Source organism: Neodiprion pinetum, chromosome 5 (assembly GCF_021155775.2).
Source record: "Neodiprion pinetum isolate iyNeoPine1 chromosome 5, iyNeoPine1.2, whole genome shotgun sequence".
Lineage (NCBI taxonomy): Eukaryota > Metazoa > Arthropoda > Insecta > Hymenoptera > Diprionidae > Neodiprion > Neodiprion pinetum.
The window spans coordinates 26324964-26348709 of NC_060236.1; the positions used below are offsets into that span (position 1 = coordinate 26324964).

The 23746-nt window shown below is 37.0% G+C and overlaps 3 protein-coding genes across 17 annotated transcripts in view; 2 read left to right on the forward strand and 1 right to left on the reverse strand.

Moving 5' to 3' along the window:
- PIG-V (phosphatidylinositol glycan anchor biosynthesis class V) overlaps positions 1 to 22931 on the reverse strand; it is a 207922-nt gene extending 184991 nt beyond the window's left edge. For 2 of the 14 annotated variants that reach the window (XR_011177332.1, XR_011177331.1), the window contains exons 1-2: positions 302 to 940; positions 24 to 74 (exon numbers count right to left, since the gene is read on the reverse strand). Coding sequence is in view for 8 of the 14 variants with exons in the window: in XM_046629021.2 (XP_046484977.1) it covers positions 7189 to 8685 (1497 nt within the window). In the remaining 6 variants the exon portion in view is untranslated. Of the gene's footprint in view, positions 1 to 23; positions 942 to 6758; positions 8872 to 9147; positions 9273 to 17539; positions 17923 to 18440; positions 18920 to 18939; positions 19438 to 21899; positions 22056 to 22899 lie in introns of those variants that run through there. The other 12 variants (XM_046629021.2, XM_046629019.2, XM_046629018.2 and 9 more) reach the window with 12 other exon arrangements.
- On the forward strand, positions 915 to 7198 carry LOC124220323 (probable ATP-dependent RNA helicase DHX34). Of its 2 annotated transcripts, XM_046629016.2 has the most exons (15): positions 916 to 1780; positions 2026 to 2192; positions 2304 to 2510; positions 2616 to 2748; positions 2851 to 2999; positions 3192 to 3424; positions 3544 to 3730; positions 3824 to 4018; positions 4094 to 4303; positions 4383 to 4751; positions 4837 to 5012; positions 5557 to 5667; positions 5775 to 5896; positions 6396 to 6654; positions 6743 to 7198. In XM_046629016.2, exons 1-15 carry the CDS (start codon positions 1129 to 1131, stop codon positions 7017 to 7019), a joined length of 3447 nt encoding a protein of 1148 aa, XP_046484972.1. In that variant the 5' UTR covers positions 916 to 1128; the 3' UTR covers positions 7020 to 7198. The 2 variants fall into 2 exon arrangements, 1 of the variants encoding a protein (XP_046484972.1); XR_006883567.1 differs by lacking the exon at positions 6743 to 7198 and having other exon boundaries at positions 915 to 1780; positions 5780 to 5896; positions 6396 to 6427.
- LOC124220322 (dual oxidase-like) lies at positions 8821 to 18736 on the forward strand. The gene is made up of 26 exons (XM_046629015.2): positions 8821 to 9027; positions 9180 to 9521; positions 9870 to 10045; positions 10115 to 10358; positions 10437 to 10664; positions 10989 to 11072; positions 11314 to 11396; positions 12017 to 12301; positions 12370 to 12545; positions 12669 to 12790; positions 12858 to 13058; positions 13152 to 13262; positions 13358 to 13497; positions 13597 to 13845; positions 13921 to 14082; positions 14225 to 14400; positions 14472 to 14923; positions 15111 to 15341; positions 15462 to 15555; positions 15892 to 16102; positions 16180 to 16300; positions 16366 to 16601; positions 16728 to 16886; positions 17391 to 17546; positions 17632 to 17760; positions 17856 to 18736. Exons 1-26 carry the CDS (start codon positions 8952 to 8954, stop codon positions 17982 to 17984), a joined length of 4773 nt encoding a protein of 1590 aa, XP_046484971.1. The 5' UTR covers positions 8821 to 8951; the 3' UTR covers positions 17985 to 18736.
- Positions 22932 to 23746: the final 815 nt, after the last annotated feature.

Below are 23746 nucleotides of genomic sequence, written 5' to 3' on the forward strand. Positions count from 1 at the left end.
CGAATTGGTTATAGGTTACTCACATGTTTCCGCAGGTGATGTTCAGGCGTCAATCAAGAGATGCACTCACGACACTAGAATTTATTACCAACTAAATACCCGGTCGATGAATTTATTTATTTTTTGAAATATGTAGCTACGCAAATTGTCATGTTAATTATACTCCTAGTTATAAAACTACACAATGCAATATTAGCTATCCGTTGAAGATCAGATTTGCGTCATTTTATACCTAAAAGTATCATGAACATGCCAGTTTGCGTGTTTGTACATTTTCGTACGTAAGTATACTGAATTTTACATGGAATAGTAATCCACTGACAACCAATTTGCACAGCACTTTTCAATTGTTTTAAATAGAAATGATTTCACCCCGCCGCGCTAAAATGTGGTTCTTTGCTAATCCCCGAAATGTTAATCTCGTATAATTGAATTGAACATGTTTAATCTTGTCTGTACGCGACCGAGCACTGACCGACTATCTTTCAACTCTCTGCGAATAACTGAAGATTCGTGACCAACTTCAGTGACCTCCGTCGTTCTCATACACAGCTCGATGTTTGTAAACAGAGGAACCAAGTACAAAGCCACGCTCTATCCCGGATCTACGCGAATATGTAACATCAGCATGTATCAAGATTTGTTACTTCCCAATAATAACATCCGAACGCACATTATAATAATTACTGCGATGATTGTTTAGGAAATAACGACAGTTGTTATTTTAAACTTTCGCACCGACACCTCGCGTGTGAACTTGCAGTGGCAGAAATAACAAACGTCGATTGTTTACCGACCCGGCAGCGACGCGTCTACCACCACAGCGCAATACGAACAAACCTGCGTATGACCGTCGATCGATGGTGTCAAGCGTGAAACGTTAGTTCCAAACTTCGCCGTTAATAGCGCTGTAACCATGTCCGCAGGGCCATGTGAGAGGTAACCTAAGAATTTATAAACATAGTAACGTAACCTATGAGAAATAACGATTTTGATAGAATTAAGCTGTTAAATTGACGTACCGAATGGAAAAAATACTTCGCGCTGTTCGGTTTTTCAATTTTCACGAACATCGGCAATGAGAGATCCTTTGTACTCTACATCGTGTCACGACGAGTAAAAATAAAAATGAGCTATAGAAAAATGCACGACGAAGAACGAACGAGACGTTCATCTGCTAAACGGAAAAGACACGAAGATATGAGAAGTAGGAGGAATTCTGATGGAGAGAGATCCGATCCACGGCGGGACGAGCGGTCGGATTTTTCATTCCAGAAATATCGCTACGAGCTGAGCAAAGTTTTCTCGGCAAATCCTAACCTGGTGCAAGACCCAGAGGATTTTTGGAAATTTGTAGGAAAGTATGAGGTGGTTGAGAAAAAACGCGGTAGTATGGGAGCGGAGGACAAGTTGCTCAATGATTCGCAACAGTCGAGAGACCCGACCGTCTACCACAGGTCACACTGCTTAAATGTCAGAGTGAATTTAAGTTTAGGAGAACTGTTTGCACGAGTTCCACCTGCGAAAGAATTAACAGACAGTAAATTATGCACATTTCGAGACGTAATCAATCTCTATCTAGACTTTAAGCAGAAGGAGAAATTTGCTAAGTTGAAAAAACTCAGGGAAAGTCAAGCCAATCTGCCGGTCTATCAATACCGGGACGAGATCGTCGAAGCTGTTAAAAATGAGCGTGTTGTTATCATAGCTGGGGACACAGGATGTGGAAAGTCTACTCAAGTTCCTCAGTACTTGTACAAAGGTGGATTCGGAAGAATCGGTACACAGATTTTATTGGGAACATACTCTCTGAAAACTCTAACTCGACTTGTTCAGTCGTCAGTATTCGAATCTAGATTTAAAGACATTTAAATTCTATAGGATTAAATGCACGAAATAGATAATTCTCATGAATTGAACGAGCACTTCGCTCAATTTCGAAAATTGATAGCGATGGTATTCAAATAAAATCACCTTATTGTGATAAACGTTTCCAAAAGCTAATACTTTGTATAATTTTTATAGCCTGTACTCAACCTCGCAGAATAGCTTGCATATCACTGGCTAAACGTGTCGCATTTGAAACTTTGACTGAGAACCGTACAGAAGTTGGCTACCAGATCAGGTTTGAAAAGCAGAGAAATCAGGACACTAAGATCACGTTTATTACCGAGGGACTGCTGCTGCGCCAGGTGATTTCCTGCCGTGAACAATTGATATCTAATTAAACTGATACAATTTTCATTTTACTCAAATTTGAAGATCGGTGTTAAAATTTTTCGATTTTGCATCGTTCTGTCTAGGTATCGGGTGAAATGGGATTATCTCATTACGACGTAATCGTGCTCGACGAGGTGCACGAGAGACATTTACATGGTGACTTTTTGTTAGGAATTATGAAATGTATAATACATCAGAGACAGGATTTAAAACTAGTGCTAATGTCTGCTACAATAAATATTCAACTGTTCAGTAATTACTTTGCCAAAGAAGATGTCAAGGTGATCCAAGTAAGTCTTAAAACTTACATTGCCCCTCCCTTCCGTGGTTGTTTACCATTCAGGTCTGAACTATTAATCGCTACTTTAAAAGTAACTTAATACTCTCATATTTAGGTTCCAGGTAGACTGTATCCGATACAGTTGAACTATCGACCGATAGCAGTAGACGATTTGCGACAAAAATCCGATAGATTCAATCCAAGTCCGTACGTGCAAATCATGCAAATGATTGACAAGAAGTATCCACGTTAGTATTTATACATACCTGCACGTCTAGCCATATTTTATATGTAACGACTTTTTAATTTTCTGGAAAAGATATTTACTTGCAATACTTAAAACATTACAGAAGACGAAAAGGGCGATTTACTCGTATTCCTCAGCGGTATGAGCGAGATTACTGCAGTTGTTGATTGCGCAAAGGAATATGCTTCTAAAACTAACAACTGGATAGTGTTGCCTTTACACAGTACTTTGTCCATAGCTGAACAAGACAAGGTGTGCGTTACATGTGATTGATATACTTGTTCCATCAGGAAAAAAATTTAACAATCATTTCCATAATCCAGAATAGTAAAACGGCTTTACTCCTGAGCATCCATAAGCAAAATGTTGGAACATCACTTCGGACAGTGAAATGGTAGCAACATCGATAAATAGTTTAAAAAAAAAAAAACGTTGTGGTTACAGGTGTTTGATTACGCCCCAGATGGGGTTCGTAAATGCATTGTCTCTACAAATATTGCTGAAACGTCAATAACCATTGATGGTATCAGATTTGTTGTGGACAGTGGAAAGGTGAAGGAAATGAGCTATGATCCGATCTGCAAAATGCAACGGTTGAAAGAATTTTGGATCAGTAAAGCGAGCGCAGAGCAAAGAAAAGGAAGAGCTGGGAGAACGGGACCTGGTGTTTGCTACAGGTCTAGTGAAGGAGGATTTTTTTGTTGGAAACTATTAAGAAGCTTTAGATATTCAAGCTGATTAATCTTGAAATGCACAACACGATATAACATTAGTCTTCCATTTAAATTATCGCCAGGCTTTATTCTGAAGAGGAATACACAGCGTTAGAGAAATACTCGACTCCTGAACTTCAGCGAGTGCCTCTGGACTCCTTATTATTACAAATGGTTGCCATGGGGCTACCAGATTCGCGGAAATTTCCGTTTATAGAACCTCCACCGCCAGAGAGCATTGAAAACTCGATACTTTCATTGAAAGAACACGTTAGTGTGAATGGTTAAACTTTTGAATGTTTTCAAGCTGGATCATTGTATTTATTTCGCACCTCCTGTATGTACTGTATTATAATTTTTCAGGGTGCTTTAACCGATGATGAAAAACTAACTGTGATTGGCAAAACACTTTCGAGACTCCCAGTCGATATAACTATAGGGAAAATGTTGGTGATGGGCTCACTATTTCACCAAGTCGAACCTGTTTTATCGCTCGCTGCTGCTCTCAGCATTCAAAATCCGTTCACAAACAGAGCATACAGAGACACTGAGTGTGAGGTAAAGAGAGCATGGCGCATCTTTGTGAAATTCAGATAGTTCGTCGAGTAACTAATTGTTACCAAACTTTTAAAGAACTCTAGGAAGAAACTAGAATCTGACCATGGGGATCCTATAACTTTATTGAACGCGTACAAAGAATGGCTGGAAGTAAAACAGGAAAGCAGTCGTGAAGTCAGAGGAAATTCGAGTACGAGTAGAAAGTGGTGCAAACGACGAGGGCTGGAGGAACAAAGATTTTATGAAATGACCAAGCTACGGACGCAATTCAAGGAACTGCTTCAAGTCCGTGAAAATACGATTCAATAAAGATCTGTCAAATTGTTCTGAATTCAATTCATGAACACACCTTTTTCGCTTTCAGGATTGTGGGTTGCTAAAAAATCTCCAGGAACCAAGCTCCTCGATGACTAGCACAGAGCGGATGCTGAGGCATGGAGAAATGAAGTTACTGAAGACGCTTAAGCGTACTTACAAGCAAACGGCACCTAGAAAACGTAAAGAGTTGAAGTTAGACTTGTTTGATATACAAATGGAAGACAAAGACGATAATGATGGTGAGATTGACATAAAGGACGTAGAATTTCGCATGAGAAACGACTCGTCGCAGGTCCAGAACCTTCTTACTGCAGCAACTGCCTGCAGCTACAAAGACTTGATGATGCTCAAGTTAATTTTGTGCAGCGGATTGTATCCCCAATTCGCTTGCGCTGATGAATTTAACTATTGTAAAGTACAGTACTCATTTACAATCATACAAATCATTCTCTTTTGTCATAATGAAAAAATACCTATTAAATGTTTATCCCGAATTTCAGTCGACCAGTGAGCAGCTATTTCACACAAAAGCCAAGCCCTACATCGCTCTCCACCCAATGAGCTTTTTCGGGAACCATCCACAAGTCTTGCAACTTGAAGAACCAGACATCATGTCAATCCCAGCATTCAAATCAAAGTCTCCGCTCAGCCCGAAGCATCAACTGCTAACCTACTTGTAAGAACAATCATTCGGAAGAGTGTATCGCGTGTCTAATGGCACAAGGTTGTAACCCCCAAAAATGCGATTTTAATAGTGAAAGGGAGTGTAATTTTTTTTTTTCCATCATTCGCTCTGAAAATGATCAATACGAATAATATAATCGAACCAAGCGTTTAAAAATATAAAGGCAAGACGTCGTATATTAGGAAGATACGACCTTTTTCCATTAATATGTCCATGAAAAAAAAGATTAAAATCGAAAGTCGTAATAATAGTCATATTAATGGTTGAATTAGTAGCAGAAGGTCGTATCTACCAGTACATACGACCTTTTGCTCTTAATTAAACTGTTATTCAATATCAACGTTTCTGACAATATTTTCATGTTTTAAACCTAGATACGATGAAAAAAATATATATACATGCCCTTTTGCCTTTTTCTAAAGGAAAAAGTTTTAAGGTGGCGATTTCGATCTTATGCCATTAGACATGCAATATATACCCGTATCGAAGGCTGAAGGATGCTGCATCGTCGTTAACAATTTGTTTTCGTATTTAGGTCACTCCTAGAAACAACCAAACCATATTTAGTAAATACTATGAGGATGCCAGCTGCCCAAACGCTACTGCTTTTTGCGCATGAAATTGATACCAATTACACATTTTCAATGTTAGTATTTGAGAAAATTATTCAATAGGATAATAAAGTTGAAACAATAAGCCGATAAGCCGTACGTACAATGACAGGAGTAATGAATATTATTTGAATTATTTCAGTTTAGTCTGTGACTCGTGGCTAAAATTAGAATTTCCAATGCCGGACAGCGGACAAACATTATTGATGAAAGCCACTAAACTAAGACAGAAATGGGACATGCTTTTAACCCACAGATTGGAAGGTGAGGGAATGTCAGATTATCGGACGAATGGTCAACTTAACAACTTTATTTTTAAAATATACTCAATACTATACTTATATAAATATACTTATGTATTCGTTATTTGATACCTAGTGGTTGAAATTATACGTATTTATTACAACTTATTGGTACCTATTTGGTTAAAAGTATTTTCTTCTCAACCATGAAGTTGAAAGCAAATTCTAAGAATTTTTGGAAATATCCATAGATTATAAAAAATTTTCGAACGAAATTCGTTAAAAGAAAATATTTCCGAACTTTTTTTGAAAATGTAACAATCTTTATTTGCTAAATATCCTGGAGATATTGGCGAGATTTTTAGAAATAATTATTTATTCTAAAGCCAATGAAATCTTACAGTGATTCCAACAAAAATGTGTTAACTAAACAACCAAATATACAGCCAAATAATACTCATTAAATCGACAAAACCAATGAAATCAAAGGCTCTCAAATTTTCGCTTGTCATTCATTTCAGAAGCCTCGCCGTTAATCACTTCCAAAAAGGATACTAGCCAAGTTGAGTACGAACTTAATCAGGAGCTGATACAGTTCATGCATACCACAGTACCCTACACTATCAAACGCTTGTTGCCTGCCGATTTGAAGATAATTTACGTTGGCTGTGGTGAAAATTACGTTGAAGTAAAACCCAATCCCTTTCAAAGTGACTTTGAGTGCGAAACGAATAGTGGAAAAGGTGGCGTCCGGTTGACAAACAATATCACCTTCAACTGGTAAGTAGTCATATTGGAGTTCCGAGAGCAAACAGTAAATTACGTATGATATGGAAATTTTTGCAAACATCAGGTATGATTCTTTTAGCCTCGTTGAGTCAGACTGGAGTGATAAATTAGCGGTAGATATGATAGAAACTGAATGGCACTGCACAAACTGTGGCATCACGACTCCAATGACGAGCATTGAGAAGTTGCAGCATCAGAGTAATTGCTTCGTAATAAACGAGGATGACCATCAGGCTTCTATTGAACCACCCACTGAGAAAAAACCAAACAGCAAACCCTACGATTGTCCAGAGTGCAAAAAAACCATTTATCTCACGCCTATAGAAATATTAAGACATAAAAAACAACACTTGTAATATAGCATGTATCTGTTTCATATTTGCAATAAAAGCCTGAAAAAAATTTACCCGCACACTAGATCTACAAAAAATCATGTCAAACTTACAACAAACAATTGCCTATATTAAGATAAGGTCACGATTTATATTGAATTTCCCTGTAATTCCTGTTACATAAATAACTCTCTTATGTCCAAGGAAGGTTGTTAGAAAACATACCACATCCTATTCCGGTGTAAGCCAGATAATAGGATAAGATTATGATGTCATTCTTTGAATGCGTCGTTTGAGATAAGAAGAAAACTCTCCACTTTGAATTTAAATTTTCTGGATATTCGAAATCCATTGCATTCATAGCGTTCTCATTTCTCCGCTCTGATTTATATGACAATTTAGAAGCACAACACCAATATAACAAGGGGCTTGCAGAACACAATAAACGAGTGCTCACTTCCAGATGTACAAATCCTAGACAAATCAATACTAAACATATTCCGTGAACTACGAATACAAAAATATCCGGAGAGAGTTTCTTATTCTTTGATTTTTTACAATTTCGAACATCAGTTGAAAAGCTTCCTAACGTATATAGTTGAATTCTGTGCTCACTCAAGTATTTGAAACTTTGACAAAGTATAAGATAGAGGGATGGGAATCCAAGAAGTATATTAGGAAGATGTTGGAACATCCAGTATTGCATAAATCCAACGTTCCAATACTTCGCTTGAATGTAAGAATATGCAACAGGAATAGAATTCTTGCACCAGGGGGGAATAACGGTTCCAGGTATTAGCAGGACATCTTCATCTGAATGATTAAGCACGTAATCTGGTATCGTGACTTCATGATATGTACAGTATAAACTATAATTGTACAACTGATGTAAGATGTACGGAACGATAGATAGAAACACAACGTTCAAGAGCCAAAGAAAAGAACCTAACATTGTATGACATCCGAAAGGGAAAATTGGCTCAGCTTGGGAGTTTTGATAATTCCTACTTACTTTGGGAAGTACAGTTCGTATCAAACACCTGACGTACGAGTAGACTGGGTATCCCAGGTTTATCAGTCCGTTGGACCGAACAAGGATAGAGAGACCAATAGGGAGATAAATGTATGGGTTATTGTTAACATACGCCAGCATGATGTTAAACGATAGCCAAGCAAACATAGCCTCAGAGTAAAACGCGGAAAAGAATATGCTGGCTGGATTAATACAGTATAAAATAGCCGCTTTGTACGCCAAAGCAGTGTCTTTGAGAACAATTTTGCTCAGGTCGTAAAAAACTGTGGCAGATTTGACAAAACAGATGAAATTTATTAACAAAGCTGCCAATATTGCTATACTATGATCATTCAACGAGAAAAAGACGACCCTCAAAACGACAGATAAGCATCTGATACTCATGGGATACAAGGGATAAAATGCCAATGTCTTTTCATACGTGTACCCATATTTAGCGATGTGTATAAAATATTGGGCGTCCCACCTGAGAAAACCGCCGAATAGATATTCAACCGTGCTATCATAAATTGATGTTTTCATTTCAGGGTCCAATGGACTATTAAAAATATGGGCATCATGGTCAGGCAATATCCGATTAAATATAAATTGTAGTGAAATAACAACTAGACGTGAGGTAACGGCGAACCAAAAAACTTTTTCTCTTGGTCCGTACATTGTGGAAAATATCAGAAGTATTTTAGAATTCCTTTGTTTATATTATCGTGGATTTGTGCTCGACTCAATGTTGTGGCTTTTTCCTTCTTATCTACAGGCGAATATTCCTGCTTCTCGTCCGTTGCATGCTTCCTGCCCAGGGAGTGGTTCTATCAGTTCTTGGGTAGCAAGCGAACTGAAGAGTGTCTGCAACATTAACAATTTTGAAGAGTATTATCCAGTAGTATTTGGTTTTTTGTTATCACGTTCTGCAACGCAATCTCCAGATGTCTGTGATCATACTGCTGTTATTGTACTACGGCATTCCTTCTGGGCAGCCACAGAATAGCACAAAGCCACCAGGTACGGAAACCATTTAAAAACCCATCAGTCTTAAATTGAAACTTGGAAAAAACACTCGAACCGATAAACTGGATTTCAATCTGATTGATCTGCGATAGATATTAGACACTGGTAAGTTACCTTAAAATACAAAATAAAGTAACTTCTTCCAGATCCACACGGTGTTCCACCACCCGATAATGGGAGCTATAAAAGTGACCTGCTTCTGAACTGGCTAATTTCGGGTTGCTCGAGCAAAACCTGTCACCCAGAGTTCCGCAAAGACCCGTACGAGTATGAAGGATTCGATGGATGGTACAATAATTTCGGACGACCAGATCTAGGAGCGGTTGACACACCACTGTTAAGGAGAAGCAAAGCAGCTTACAGAGACGGAGTGTATCAACCATCAGGATATAACAGACCCAACCCATTGGAATTAAGCGAAAACTTGTTAAACGGAACTGTAGCAACGCTATCAAACACTGGAAGAAACGCATTTCTCGTTTTTTTTGGTACGTTCGATCAAGCGTGTCTTCTAATATACAGGGGAACCTCAATTATCCGAATTAATTCAGACCGATCCTAGTTCGGATAACCGAAATGCAATTTTTATCTTAAGGTATAATAATATATACAACACAAATTTAAATTGACAAACAGTTCGTATTAAACGTCTAAATACATGTTGAACCTCTTATTTTGTAAATTTGGTTTTATACAGTCGTCTAATGCATTTTTTGAGAAAACGTTTGTATAATTCAGCGTTTTGGGTAAATTAAGTCATGGTTCGGATAATCAAAGTTCTACTGTATTATGGAATGACGTTTACACGTTAATATGTGATCAATAATACATGACAGGTCAGCAAGTCGTGGAGGAAATTTTAGATGCCCAAAGGGCGGCTTGTCCACCAGAATATTTCAACATTAAAATACCAGAAAACCACAGATATCTGAAATTAAATAAAGAGATGCCGGTATTGCGAACACGATACGATGCGCGAACAGGATATTCACCGAACAATCCTCGTCAGCAGGTACGCACTAGAATTGTAGAAAACACTTGACCACCATTTCACTTCTATTACTATTAATTTCTGGTTTAGCTGAATGAAATCACCCCGTACCTCGACGGAGGGCTTATCTACGGTACTACGAAAGCGTGGTCTGATGTTTTGCGTACGAATAAGGATGGCAAAATTGAGCCAAAAGGATTGCTCGCAGCATCGGACGACGGATTGTTCCCAATAATAAACAATGTTAGATTGCCGATGGCTAATCCGCCTCCTCCACATAATCACAGTGAATACATTAACCGGCATTACACCGAGAAAGTGGACAGATTTTTCAGTAAATATCATTCTTGTCAATTATTGGCTTTTTTTTTTTTTTTAAACACTCTCAGCTAATGCTCGACTCTATTTACAGGGCTGGGAAATCCACGGGGTAATGAAAACCCTTATCTCTTTACTTTTGGAGTGCTGTGGTTCCGGTGGCACAATTACATCGCAAACCACATAAGTAAATTCAACAAGGACTGGTCGAGTGATAAAATATTCAACGAAGCTAGGAAATGGGTTATCGCTTCCCAACAGCACATCGTTGTAGAGGAATGGCTGCCGGAATGGCTTGGCAGCAACTTAGAACCATATAAAGGCAAGTTAGATACAGAAATAATTACACCGGTCGACACGAATTTCGAGTCTGGGTTCCAGATGTCAAATTTTGATTTTTTCCGCGTAACCAATAAAAGAAAAAATAGTGTTATTAGATATATATACACCAGAGCGATATTTCGAATTTTAAGAAAAATTATCTATTTTCTCAAACATTTATTGTAAGTAACAATTAAACAAACTTCATTTTCGCATTTAAACTTTTCAATAAAAAGGATTTAAATATAACTTTTGTCGACCTGTGTTATTCCGCAAGTAGTCTTTTGAAAATTTTTTTAATAATCCTTCGTCATTTTTACAACAGGCTATGATCCCAGTGTGGATCCACAGATAGATCAGTTCTTTCAAGCAGCTGCGTTTCGCTTCGGACACACTCTGGTACCAGCAGGTAACATTTTACTCACGTCTAAACGGAAGATTCCACAAACTCGATTAAGTGTGGCACACGTACACAATTTTACAAAATGAGACAATGTGCCAGATGATGTGAACCTGGTTTCATTGTAAAAAGTTTAATGTGCTTTCCAACAGCATTTCCGGAGTTAGTGGAATCTCTTGCCGAGCCTGTTTCGTAACTTTGGCTGTAGGTATTCGTGGTAACTGAATTCTGAATGTGTTTTAATTTACAGGCGTTCAAACGAGGAAATCTGCAAAGGATAGGTGTGGAAGAGGAAAAATAATACGAACGTGTAACAGTTTCTGGCGACCAATGGTGTGTAGATAACATTTTCAGTGTTCTTCCTGATTATTTTTCCTTTCCAACATTTCCTCAATTCTTCAAATACCCTCAGTTTTTTCCGCAGTGTATAAAATTAATTTAATTGTTACTCATCAAATTCTTAACAATGCGATTGACTGTCCCAAATTATTGTCTGGGTTTCGTTTTCTTGTTCCAAGCCGGACTTTACGACACAACGATTACTAATTAGAAATAAATTTGAACAGTAAATCTTACTCTGTAATTGACTGTCAATCATCATTCTGTAAAGAGAATGAAAATTGGTTCGATCTTTACAACACTAGTTTTTATACTATAAGAAACCTCTCTAAAGCTTTATTTAAGTATGAATAATTAGTTCCTTCTTAATTATACTACACCGTTGTGCCACTTAATGCTTTATATATATTGAATGATATCTTTTTCTATGTACAAGAGTATATCCCGTTACTTTTTAATAAATAAATAAATGTTTGGCGTAGAAAAAATCTAAAGCAGCGACCACTTTCGTAAATGATAATTTAAAAATTAACGTTAGATATTTTCACAAGCATTACGTTTTCATATCTGTACTCCGGTGTAAAACTTATTAGGTGAATTTGACTTGATTTCAGGAAGCTATTTTAGAAGCAGTAGATTACAATACGTCGCTGAGCGTTGGCATGGAGAGACTAATAATGGGCATGACTGGACAGTTGTGCGAGACGGAAGATCATAAAATTGTTGAGGATTTAAGGGGCAATGTGTTTGGACCACTGGAATTTTCCAGGCGTGATTTAATGGCTATTAATATTCAGCGAGCCCGTGATCACGGACTTCCAGATTACAATACGGTCCGAGAGATATTCGGCTTGTCACGTATCACTAAAGAATCTGACTTTGTACACGTCACCCGCGAGGTATATTCTGAATCCGCCGTTGTCCTCATACGTAACACGAAGTACTTAAAAAAATTGTCTTTTGACAGGCACAACAAGCGCTTCTAAAGCTCTACAATAAAAAGTTCGACGACATCGATCTTTGGGTAGGTGGAATAATGGAGACTAATAACGGACCTGGGGAGTTGTTTCAAAAAATAATAAAAGACCAGTTCCAACGCATCCGAGACGGTGATAGATTTTGGTACAATAATGGAAAAAATGGGTAAATATATAACTTTTGTCAAAGTATTGAACAAGTATGAATTAGTGCACATTCTCGTGGCTGTTTTTGTTGTACTTGTTATTTTTTCCATTTGTCTCAACTTAACGAATGGTTTTTCTACAGATTATTCACCGAACCTGAAATAATGCGTATAAAACAATTATCTTTCTATCATATACTATTAGCCGTGACAGATATAAAGGCAAACGACATTCAAAGACAGCTGTTCAAAGTTCCAACTAAAGGTACGAAGTTACTATTGCAATTCAGAAACAGATCAAAGTAACTTCAATGACTCCATTTTATTTACAGATGACGATGTGAAAAAAACATGCAACAATGAATTTAAGGAAAAAACGAACTGTTTTAACACAATTTCTTGTTTCCATATAACACCAAGACCTGAGGAAGTAAACAAGATACCGTGTTCTCAACCGGGAACGTACGATTATTTTTCGACCAGTGACGTATCGTTCATACTGACTTTTCTTGGTCTATCGGCATTCATAGTTGGTAACGTAACACTCAATTATTACTAAATCAACACAGACAGAATGTGCGATTTTAATATCTGTAAAATTGCTATTTTTTTTTTCAATCGTGCAGGACTTATTGTCACCCTGGGAGTAACGCTGGCAATAAGACGCAAGGAATTGAGAAGAGTAATGCCAATAAATGTGCATGATGCTGACGAAAATATGGACCATGTTCATTCCGGTAAGAGAAATGGGTAAAATTAATTCAATTTAACAATGGACTTGCGAATTCTTGTATGTAACTAATCTATCGATGTGGATTCACGGCGGTAATAGCCACTGAATGGATCAATCACAGAAAACCACTACGACCTATACTCGTAACGTTGAATGTTGCGAGAAAAAAAATCGAAGTGGCAAATCAACACGGTTCTCCATTGCGAGCTCTGGACATGAATCGCAACTTGGAAACAAAGGTGGGGAAGAAGAGTATGCATGAACAATATAAAACAAAATTAAAGCTAAACACTCATTCGTTACATTTATGCGTTACATATCTGACTGTCACCCAACAGATTTACATACCAACCGATGAAGCTTACGTGATGATTAAAGTGGAACACAATTACGATCTTATAATAAAATTTGCAAATGATCACTTGCGAAATGTATTCCTGAAGCATTTTGATAGATTTTCTACCAACATCAACATGAATTGCAATAAAGTGCATAATTTAACAAAGGTGTCAATGCTGAAGCAGTCTGTAACACAGAAGGATAGACAAAAACAATTGGACAGATTCTTTCGAAGTATATTTGCACTGGTATTTTTTTTCCTTTCTTTCTATTTTCTCATAAGCTTACTTTAATTGAGTATACATCGTCGATTGTTTTTTCAGCTTTGGAACCACACGAGTACATCACAGACAAAGCTTTCTCAAGCAGATCTCAATAGATTAATAGGAGAGAAGCTAGCCAAGGATGTGATGTATACTGAGCTGACACTATACGAATTTGCCGAAGTTTTAAGTATGCCTCCCGAGTCAAATTTCGTTAAAAAGGTATACACATAGGTAGTATTAGGCATACAGATGCTCTTCGAGTCTTCGAATTTGTCGAAATACACTGTAAAACATATTTCCCAGGTGTTCTTTAACCACATTAGTTTTTTCTAAGACATCTCCATGTTACTTTGATACACAGATGTTTGAGTGGGCCGACAACAACAAAAATGGATTGATATCGTTTCGGGAATTTATAGCCGTGATGACGGTGTTTTACAACGGCTCTGCAGAGGAAAAAACGGAATTGTTGTTTAACATGTACGACATAAATGCTAAGGGTACATTGAGCAGAGACGATTTTGCAAACTTGTTAAGGTAAAAAAGTGTTTCTTATACCGTAGCATCTGATAATTTGCAGTGCTAAAACTGTGCTTCCATCATTTCAGATCACTAGTGGAAACGTATAAAGTAGATTTGAATAAAGACGACTTGGATCAGGCTATACGATCAACAATGCACGCAGCTGGGCTAGCAGACAAGCAAGACATTGATTTGATGGATTTTCAACGCTTGCTTAAAGACTACAAGCAGCAGCTAAAGCTAGAATTCAACATTCCTGTGCAACAAGGTAAAGCGCAAAAACTTGCAAGCAGAGCTCAAAGAGCAAGAGAAAGCTTCTACGACGATCCCAGAGAATTACGTAAAAGAGTTGGAGGTAAATTAGAAAAAGAGGCGGAAGAACCCATCGACAAGAATATTGAAATAATCAAAACTTCGATGTCTACGGGGACATACTGGTATCCAATTACAAAGTACATTGCCGATAAGCAGCTGCAGATTTTCTGGCTCTTCTTATACACAACAGTGCTAATAGCGATATTTGCCGAACGTGCTTACTGTGAGTATATTTTGTCATGATTTACTTCAACGTACTGTGAATGAGAAGAACATTCACCATTCCACATCATTCGACACTTGAAATAACGCCTCTGAGCTTACCAAAATTAGTGACCAACTAGTATAGAGCTGATGCTTGGACAGACAAATAAATTGCTATTGACTCTTCGTGTGGGCTTATATTGCAGATTATCAAGTTGAACGAGAGCACACTGGATTACGACGGATATCAGGACCTGGAGTGACCTTAACAAGAGGTGCTGCATCGGCAATGATGTTCACTTATGCAACTTTACTCGTAACGATGTCTCAGAACACCATAACTGTGCTCAGAGAAACTTTTCTGCATCAATATATACCGTTCGATTTGAGTTTAGATATGCACAAGTACGTTGCCATCTGGGCCCTAGTTTTTACCAGTAAGTAACGGACAACGAACCTGTTCTTTCGTCACACCTCTCAGTTCAATCATCATTGGTTGTTATATGATTAGTATAATTGAAATTTCGTGTTTCTAATTTTCGATTGTTGTTTGTTAGTGCTGCACGTCATGGGTCATGCCGTTAACTTCTACCACATATCAACACAAACAGCTGATGACTTGACCTGCTTATTCCCAAACTTCTTTCATTCGTAAGTACTTTCCAAACAATATAACAACGCAGGATTGTTCAGTTCAAATCAGTCAACTTTTTATCCAAGCTTCTCGAAATTTTCTGATATTAACAGATATTGTGATATTATCTTACTAAAGAAACCACAGCACAACAGTATGTAGGAAATATTAAAAGGGTCAAGTCCTCTTACAATTTCTTACTCTTGCTTAACGACGTTGAAATCAAAGAACAGTGAAAAAATCTATATGTAAAATATGTAACCCGAAACATGGCTTCATTGGCTGGAGGATTTAAAATTTACGTCAGAATCCAAAACATCTGTGGAACAAGTTACATAAACAGTTTTTTACAGAACACACGAGATACCAAAGTTCCACTACTGGTGCTGGCAAACAATTACAGGAATAACAGGCGTTGTGCTAACTATTTTGACGGCAGTGATATTCCTATTTTCTATACCCTTAATAAGAAGAAGGCTATACAACTGGTTCCGCTACACACATTCTATGTACCCAATATTCTTCATCCTCATGATTCTCCACGGCACTGGACGATTAGTTCAGGTAAGCGGCTACGATAAACTAATGCTTGATACAGCAATGCCACCCTTACGATCAACCACTTTGATTCATTCCCATAGGAACCATTCACCCATTATTACCTCCTCGGACCGCTGATTCTCTTCACAATAGATAAAATAATAACAGTGACGAGGAAAACTTCGGAGTTACAAATCGTACAAGCAGACTGTCTGCCCTCAGGTATTCATAAATCTATCCAGTTGAAGGAAAACTTTTTAAATTTACATTTACAATCATGTTTTCAGGAGTAACGTGCCTCAAGTTCGAAAAGCCATCAGATTTCCAATACAAATCTGGACAATGGATCAGAATAGCTTGCACGGATTTGAACCCAAACGAGTACCATCCTTTTACACTATCGTCTTCACCTAACGAACCGAAACTTTCAGTTCACATCAGAGCAGTAGGCCCTTGGACTCATGATATTCGATATAGGGTAGACCCAACTCTGATGAAGGACTCAGAAATGAAGCTTCCAAAGGTATAAACTGCAAAAGGATCATTTGTAAATTAACTAAGCAATCGCATGTGATTTTTTTTCTAAAGATTAATTATCACTCAATGGTGCGTCACTATCGGTTTCTTCAGTGATAAAATATTTCAACAGATTCGAATCGATGGCCCGTACGGGGAAAGCGCACAGGACTGGTACAAGTACAAAACAGCCATAATGATAGGTGGTGGAATTGGAGTGACCCCGTTCTCTTCGATACTAAAGGATATAGTATACAAATCGAATATCCACCAAAGTTTGGGATGTCAAAAGGTGGGTTTAAGTGAGATTGAATCATAATTACAGCTGGAAGAATACAGTTTTAAAAACTATGCAGAATGCATGACCTCTGAAACACTGACATAAGAAATATTTAAAACACGCATTTTGAAACTAGTCAAGACGTTAGTGTTTATGAGTTTGAATTAAAACCATGAGAAATCAGAACTTCGTAATTCGAAATTTGTAGTTTAACTAAAATTGAACTAATGGAAGATTGTTTCAACAAGAATTAACCCAATTACGACTGTGAAACCTTCAAATTGATCAAGAATTCATTCTATACAAGAATCTTAATCATTGTCTTCATTCTTATGTTTTTTCCGGTCTGGTAAGAATTGATTTTTCAATGTTCTTTTCTATTTGAAAGTAAATATGAACTTTTACAGTTTTAGAATTCTTTCGAAATAATTACTCGAATCAGAAAATTCTCAATTGTTAATTGCATAATCGAACATGGAATTCCATATCTTGAGGTGAAGATAATCTGTTTTCTAGGTATACTTTTTATGGATAACAAGGACTCAACGGCAGTTTGAGTGGATGGTCGACATATTAAGAGAGCTGGAAGTGGCGGATAAGAACAAAGTTGTAACAGCTCATATATTCATAACGCAGTTTTATGAGAAATTTGATGTCCGCACAGTATTGCTGGTATGTTACGATTCGTAATATTTTTGTTAATCTAACAAAACGGATAAATTTGCTATATTGATCAACCTTTTTTTTTGTTTTTCAGTACATGTGCGAGCGTTATTTTCAAGGGGAATCGAACAGATCATTGTTCACCGGACTTGAAGCAGTTACGCATTTCGGACGGCCTGATTTCCTAAAATTTTTCAGGGCAATTCGCAGATTAAATTCTAAAGTAAGCATCGCATCTGACAAAAATTATTCTAGTGAGCAATAGCTAATTTTATTTGCCATAAACATTTCTCAATTGTCGAATTTTTATCGTTTCAGAATCATACCGTCGGAGTATTCAGCTGTGGATCTCGATCGATGGTACAATCTGTTGGTCAAGCGTGCACTACGCTTAACAGAGACACAAACGACGACGGCATATTCAAACATCACTACCAGTCGTTTTAATAGTAACATATTCATATAAAAATAATCACAACAACAATAATAATAATAAAGGGCTATTCACTCTTGATATCAGCTGTACACCCTAGTTTCTATTGAATCACATTTATGATACATGAATTCATGTGGAATTCTTTGCCTATAGGCCGAAATTGCATGGAAATTACCATACTAGTCATGAAATGATTCAGCAGTTAACATTAAAAGTTATGAATTCATCTGAAATCTATATAAAAATGATGTGAAATCAATTCAAAATCTCGTAAAATCGTATCTAATCGCATGAAATCATACAAAGTGTGAGAAATCCATGTAGTATTTTGAAATTAGTTAAAATAATCTGAATTCCCTCGAAATCATTAGAAGTTACGAAATGACTTGTACACTCAAAGTCTTAGTGAATAGCCCCTCGATTAATTAGTAATGATAGCTACAAGTAAACGTTAAACATTAAAATACCTGTAACGATATATGCAAACTTTTCTGTTGAAGACTTATGTCTCATAATAATATTTGACTTCATTGAATTTTGAGGATAACGCTTCGTTTTATATGCCAGAAATCGAAAAAAAAAACAGTGTAGAAAGCACTGTCTAATTGTAATCAGATGGTAGAAATTAGGAAATCGGAAACTGAAGTACCATCGAAACTTCACTTTTTGAATGCTGTCGAAATCAAATACAAGTAGGTATGATGCAAGACACGATATGGCTGTATACTGTATATTTTGCTCAATATAGATTGTATGTACTCAACGCAAGTTGTTATCGAATAATTCCTCTGGGCAGAATTGAGCCATCGACTAAAATATTTGATAATAATCCGGAATTTTCAATGATCTTACGAAACTGGCAACGATAAGTTTGATTCCGCGAAAGGTACAGGCTAACGAAAAAGGTTATGTTGACGTTGTTGCCATGAACGACATGTATGTAGGCATGTATGCATGTACACTTACGTGCAAACGCGCCGACGTGCAATTTCAAAAATTCACACCTGCAACCGTTCCTGAATCCGAGACATCACGTGCCAGATGATCGGGAGGCTCAACGCAGGATTCCACTATAACTCAGAGCAATTACCCACGGTGAACTTGACGAGTACCTACTTGTTAACAATGGTAATGGTAGGCTGGTCCAAAAGTTACTCATCCAAGATACTGCCCGAGTGCCGGGTGTCGGCGCTGAAATATCATAACGTTATTATCACATATGACAGATAAGCGAGTGGCGAGATCTTATGTTGTGGTCGAAAGCATGTATGATTAGAATTTTGTGCAAATCTTTGTTTCTGTTTTTCGTTTTAATTTAACATTATCGATATTATATAGTTATAAAAGAAGAAACAGAGAAGAAACACATCACATTCGGCACTCCGCGCTGTTCTGACGAGCGAGAATAGCGTACTGTGTCACAAGTGCGCGACCGCGCGTATCTCACGTAAGGGACGATTTTCGAAGATTGTGAAGCTTGCAACATCAACCACAGCGAGCGCTGTAAACACGCGAGTCAAATATCGCCCATTCATACATGCGACACGCTCTATTTTTTTCAAAAATTTTTCTGTAAAAGAGCATTTGATTCGAGAGGCAATCGAATGTAATATGATATATCGAAAGAAGTAAATGAAGGGCAATCAAAAGATTCAGAGGCATAAGCCCGGCTTTATGAAACCTAACCTAAATGCGCAAACCTGGCTCAGTGACATCACTGGCGATAGGTAAAATTAAATTATTGGAAAGTGCGCATGCGCCAAAAAAGCTATGATTTGCAACATTAAGAATTCCCGCAGTTATGGAGCGTAGAAAAAGAGGGGACTCTAATGGATGGCGCGTTCAAAATGTGATTAAGGGTATATAAAATAACCGACATGGTGCTGATTGATACTAAGTTGAGAGATGAAATTAAATGTGTTAATTACACAGTTGCACTATTGTATCTTAAATCTACGTTGAACAGCGCCACCACGATTCGCAGCCAAAATTGGCTCATTTCTTAATATCCTTTACGATATCCCTCCTTCTATACGCTTCATAATTTCAGTTATGCTTATGCGCGTGCAAATATGACGTGAGCGACGTTTTACCACACTGTTCAGAAAGGTGACACTTCACGCACGCTCCGCAGGCTTTGAAACGCTAAGTTTCCAAGCATGAATTTGAAAACTGTTTTTTTTTTAATCAATGTCATCCATCTTTATGTTCCCTAGGCTGTAGCTTGTCACCTTTCCTTCGGAGTGTGTGACATGTAAAAATTCACGTATAACAATAGATTATTGCGCCTTTGAACGAACATTCCGATAATCGTAAAAAAGTCAATACCGAATCGAAAATACTGTTCATGTATAATGTAGGCGTTTTTAACACGTTTTAATAACTGTGCAGTCATTTTTACGACAATAAGTAATAGGCACTAAACCGCCGTTGGTATTTAAACGTGCTCCACTAAGGCGCATTCGCGTGTGCACCATAATTTTGATAGATAAAGTATCAATGTGCAAAATGAGGTTGAGGCATTTTTACGGTTCACGTATTTGTATTATTCGCCTACGACTTGTATCGCACAAACTCACGTTCAGCGTAAAAATACCCTATTATACCTCCTTGTAATTATATTATACTTTTACTAACACCGCTTTGATTGCTTTTAAAAAATCAGGGAATATTCTGCAACTAAAAATACGAACTTTACGACCTTATCAGGAGTGGTGATTTCAAACGCACTGGAGATATGAGCACAATTGTAATTGTAAAATGCACCGAAATTGATGAAATGGGTATAATTTATGCATTCGCAGTCTACAATTTGCAGTTATTTAGCAAGGAAATTTCTGGATTTAGAAAATGAGTAATCTAGAAATGACAACTAGCTGAAAACTACTAATTTCTACAATTTAAAATTAACATTGTTGGTCAGAATTTTTATTAATTTTATTTTTTGTGCTTTTTTCGTACGGAGAAATACTATATTTCGAAAAACTCTCCGAGTACTATTATTTCTACGATACTGTAGGTATAATTTATAAGTTTACGTTATTCGCTGCAGCATGGTTACCTGTCGTTAACGATCATTGGAATCATTTTTCACATTTCGGCGCAACTGTTCAATTAGACTCACCTTATCAAGCAAACAGAAAATAAAAGAGTCAGGTGTTACATATTATACTTCCACGTCAATCTTAAGCTGACTGAAGGAACAATACTACAGCCGGTGTAGCTTAAGCATATTTGCACACATGAATCTATTTCATCTCCTGTGATACTTTTTGGAGTAAAGACGGCACAAAATTCTTAAGCCTATAAATACGACTTTTTTTTATTATTTTCATTTTATGGCTCGGGTAAAATGAAACTTGTAAGATTCACAAGGAATTTCTCCAAAAGTTGTTCACAACAATGGATAGTTTCGGTGGTGGGTAGCGAGAGCCGAAAGTAGGCTGGTAGAATCGATATAACACTACGGTAGATAATAAAATTTTCGAACCTAATCACTTAATTTAAAGATTAGTAGCAAGAAAGAATCGATAGCTAATTCTGGCGAGAAGAATATTCAAGTACAGCTGACAATAATACAATAATTGTAGTTGCTATCTGGCCGAAGCTTCCAAACTACTACAGATTAAGCTCAAATCAGAATATAATTTAGCAAAGTTTCATGGAAAAGCTACTATACAAAAACTACAGAAATTAAGGAAAACTTTATAGAGAGAAAAGTACTTATTCGTTATAGCTACGAAGTCGATCGGAGGTTTAAAATTAATTATTAAAAATTACGACACAGTCCGAGGAACTGCGAACCATGATTCAAAAAAATACTAGCATTTACACGGTGCAGTTAAAAAAAACTGATCAACGTACGACAGGATAGAGTTATTGAATTTGTTTTTTTTAAATATATGTAGTAGAAGCAGAAACCTTACCTTAGCCCGTTTACACGGGTAATCGCTGAGTTAAATTTAAAATAAACCCAACATATTAGCGAAAATAACAATAGAAAGGGTAATGCAAGAAGAACGTTGGTCCAACGGAACGGCAGGAATGAATCGAACAGAAACTAATATGAAATCTAAACAAGCGAAGGAAAGAACTTGTCTTCTGGCAGGTTGAGTACAGACTAAACAACAAACGAGAATCAAGGTTCGGTTGGCAGCCTTTGTCAGGGGGTCTTCCTTGGCCTGATTGGGTATTTATTCCCCATCATCCCTTCGGTGGCGCGTACTATCAGCGAATGCAGTTTAACGAGCACCTACCTAATGTGCCACGCATGTTTCGATGTGTCGTACTCGTCGTATTGTGGTTTTCCTGCGACGCCGTACCGTTGTTTACCCGCTACTTTGTACCATTCAATTGGTTGCCTGCTTTCAGAAACTCTTTCACGACTACTTGGATAAAATCTTCCGGCAAAGATTTTCTGCCGAAATTTGTCATCAGACAGCAAGTGGACGAGGTCATTGACGGAACGAACTTAGAACTTGTGAACTGACCTGTGCCGATGCGCGAAAATGAAATACACATTTACACAAAGTTAGATTATAGTGACATGAAGGGTTGACTAAAGCAACAATCTTCAGTTAACGCTAGTAGGTTCCAACCCATAATTTTGTATAGAGTTCGGTTGGTATCACTTGGAATTTAAATTGTAACGGATCGTTTTAAAAGCCGAGTTGAAATACGTAAGAATACGCATACGAATACAGATATACTAACATACTGAAAATATCTTTCAAATCTTGCAAATTCACGTTTTCAATATCTGTCCGTCCAGTATTTGGTATCCTATACCATAAGCAAAGAAATTGAAATTAAAAAAAAATATATAAGCTCCACCACAGATACATGGAGAAAACAATAGGTACATAATCGAGGATATGTACCCATACGGAAGAAAACAAAGAATAAGTGATAATCAGTTCGGCTTACCTCATCTCTTAAAGTTTTGTACTTTGTAGAATTTTTTTTATTGTTAAAGTTATAACGCTCCCAAACGGAAAGTGGGAATGAAAGGAAAAGAACCAAATCAATCATGCTGGACGATACTTTCTGGGAGGGTACTTATCGACTTGCGTCATCTCGTTACTTGGAAATGTTTGTGACGTTGCTAATCGGTTGAGTAAAAAAAAAAAAAAAAAAAAAAAAAAAAAACACCCGATAAACACATCATCCGCACAGATCTCAAACTTGATTACGATATACCTAATGATCGATAACAATCTCGTTCTTTCGTATACACACAATAATTACGAAATTAAATGTTAAAAACAAAAAAACAAAAAACTGGAATGAAATATAAAGCGACGTATAAGGATCCTGTACTTTGTTATATCATGTTTTTATTTGAAATATCTATTAGTCCTAATTAAACCTTATCAGCTATATGTACAGATGACAATGTCATAAATTATAATACATGTATTATAACAAGTGTTTTAACAAATAAATGCTCTAGTCTAGTCCTTAGAAGTATTGTAGTTTCTAATTTTGGACTGGGGCCTCGCAAAAATCCTCCGAGATTCTGAGTATGCAAGACCTACGTGTCTTATACAATATAATAATGATAACATTAATGATAATAATAATAAGAATAATTTCATTGTTAATTATATTTATGATGTCACGGAGTAGAAAAATTACACATAGTACAATCAAGGTGACAAAATTATACCCATAAAAATCAACGACACGCGACCAGTGCATGTGCATGTACGTACGTATGCATCCATATGAGGTATTCGTACGTAAATATAATGCAATGACCCGATGTCGTGAT

What these genes read in the sequence shown, in the direction of transcription:
- LOC124220323 (XM_046629016.2), top strand. Translation starts at nt 1,129, where the DNA reads ATGAGCTATAGAAAAATGCACGACGAAGAACGAACGAGACGTTCATCT. An exon ending in TACTTTCATTGAAAGAACAC is followed by an intron (nt 3,731 to 3,823) that starts GTTAGTGTGAAT and finishes ATAATTTTTCAG; the next exon opens with GGTGCTTTAACCGATGATGA. An exon ending in TTTAACCCACAGATTGGAAG is followed by an intron (nt 5,897 to 6,395) that starts GTGAGGGAATGT and finishes CATTCATTTCAG; the next exon opens with AAGCCTCGCCGTTAATCACT.
- LOC124220322 (XM_046629015.2), top strand. Translation starts at nt 8,952, where the DNA reads ATGTCTGTGATCATACTGCTGTTATTGTACTACGGCATTCCTTCTGGG. An exon ending in ATCGCAACTTGGAAACAAAG is followed by an intron (nt 13,498 to 13,596) that starts GTGGGGAAGAAG and finishes GTCACCCAACAG; the next exon opens with ATTTACATACCAACCGATGA. An exon ending in TTCGCAGATTAAATTCTAAA is followed by an intron (nt 17,761 to 17,855) that starts GTAAGCATCGCA and finishes TTATCGTTTCAG; the next exon opens with AATCATACCGTCGGAGTATT.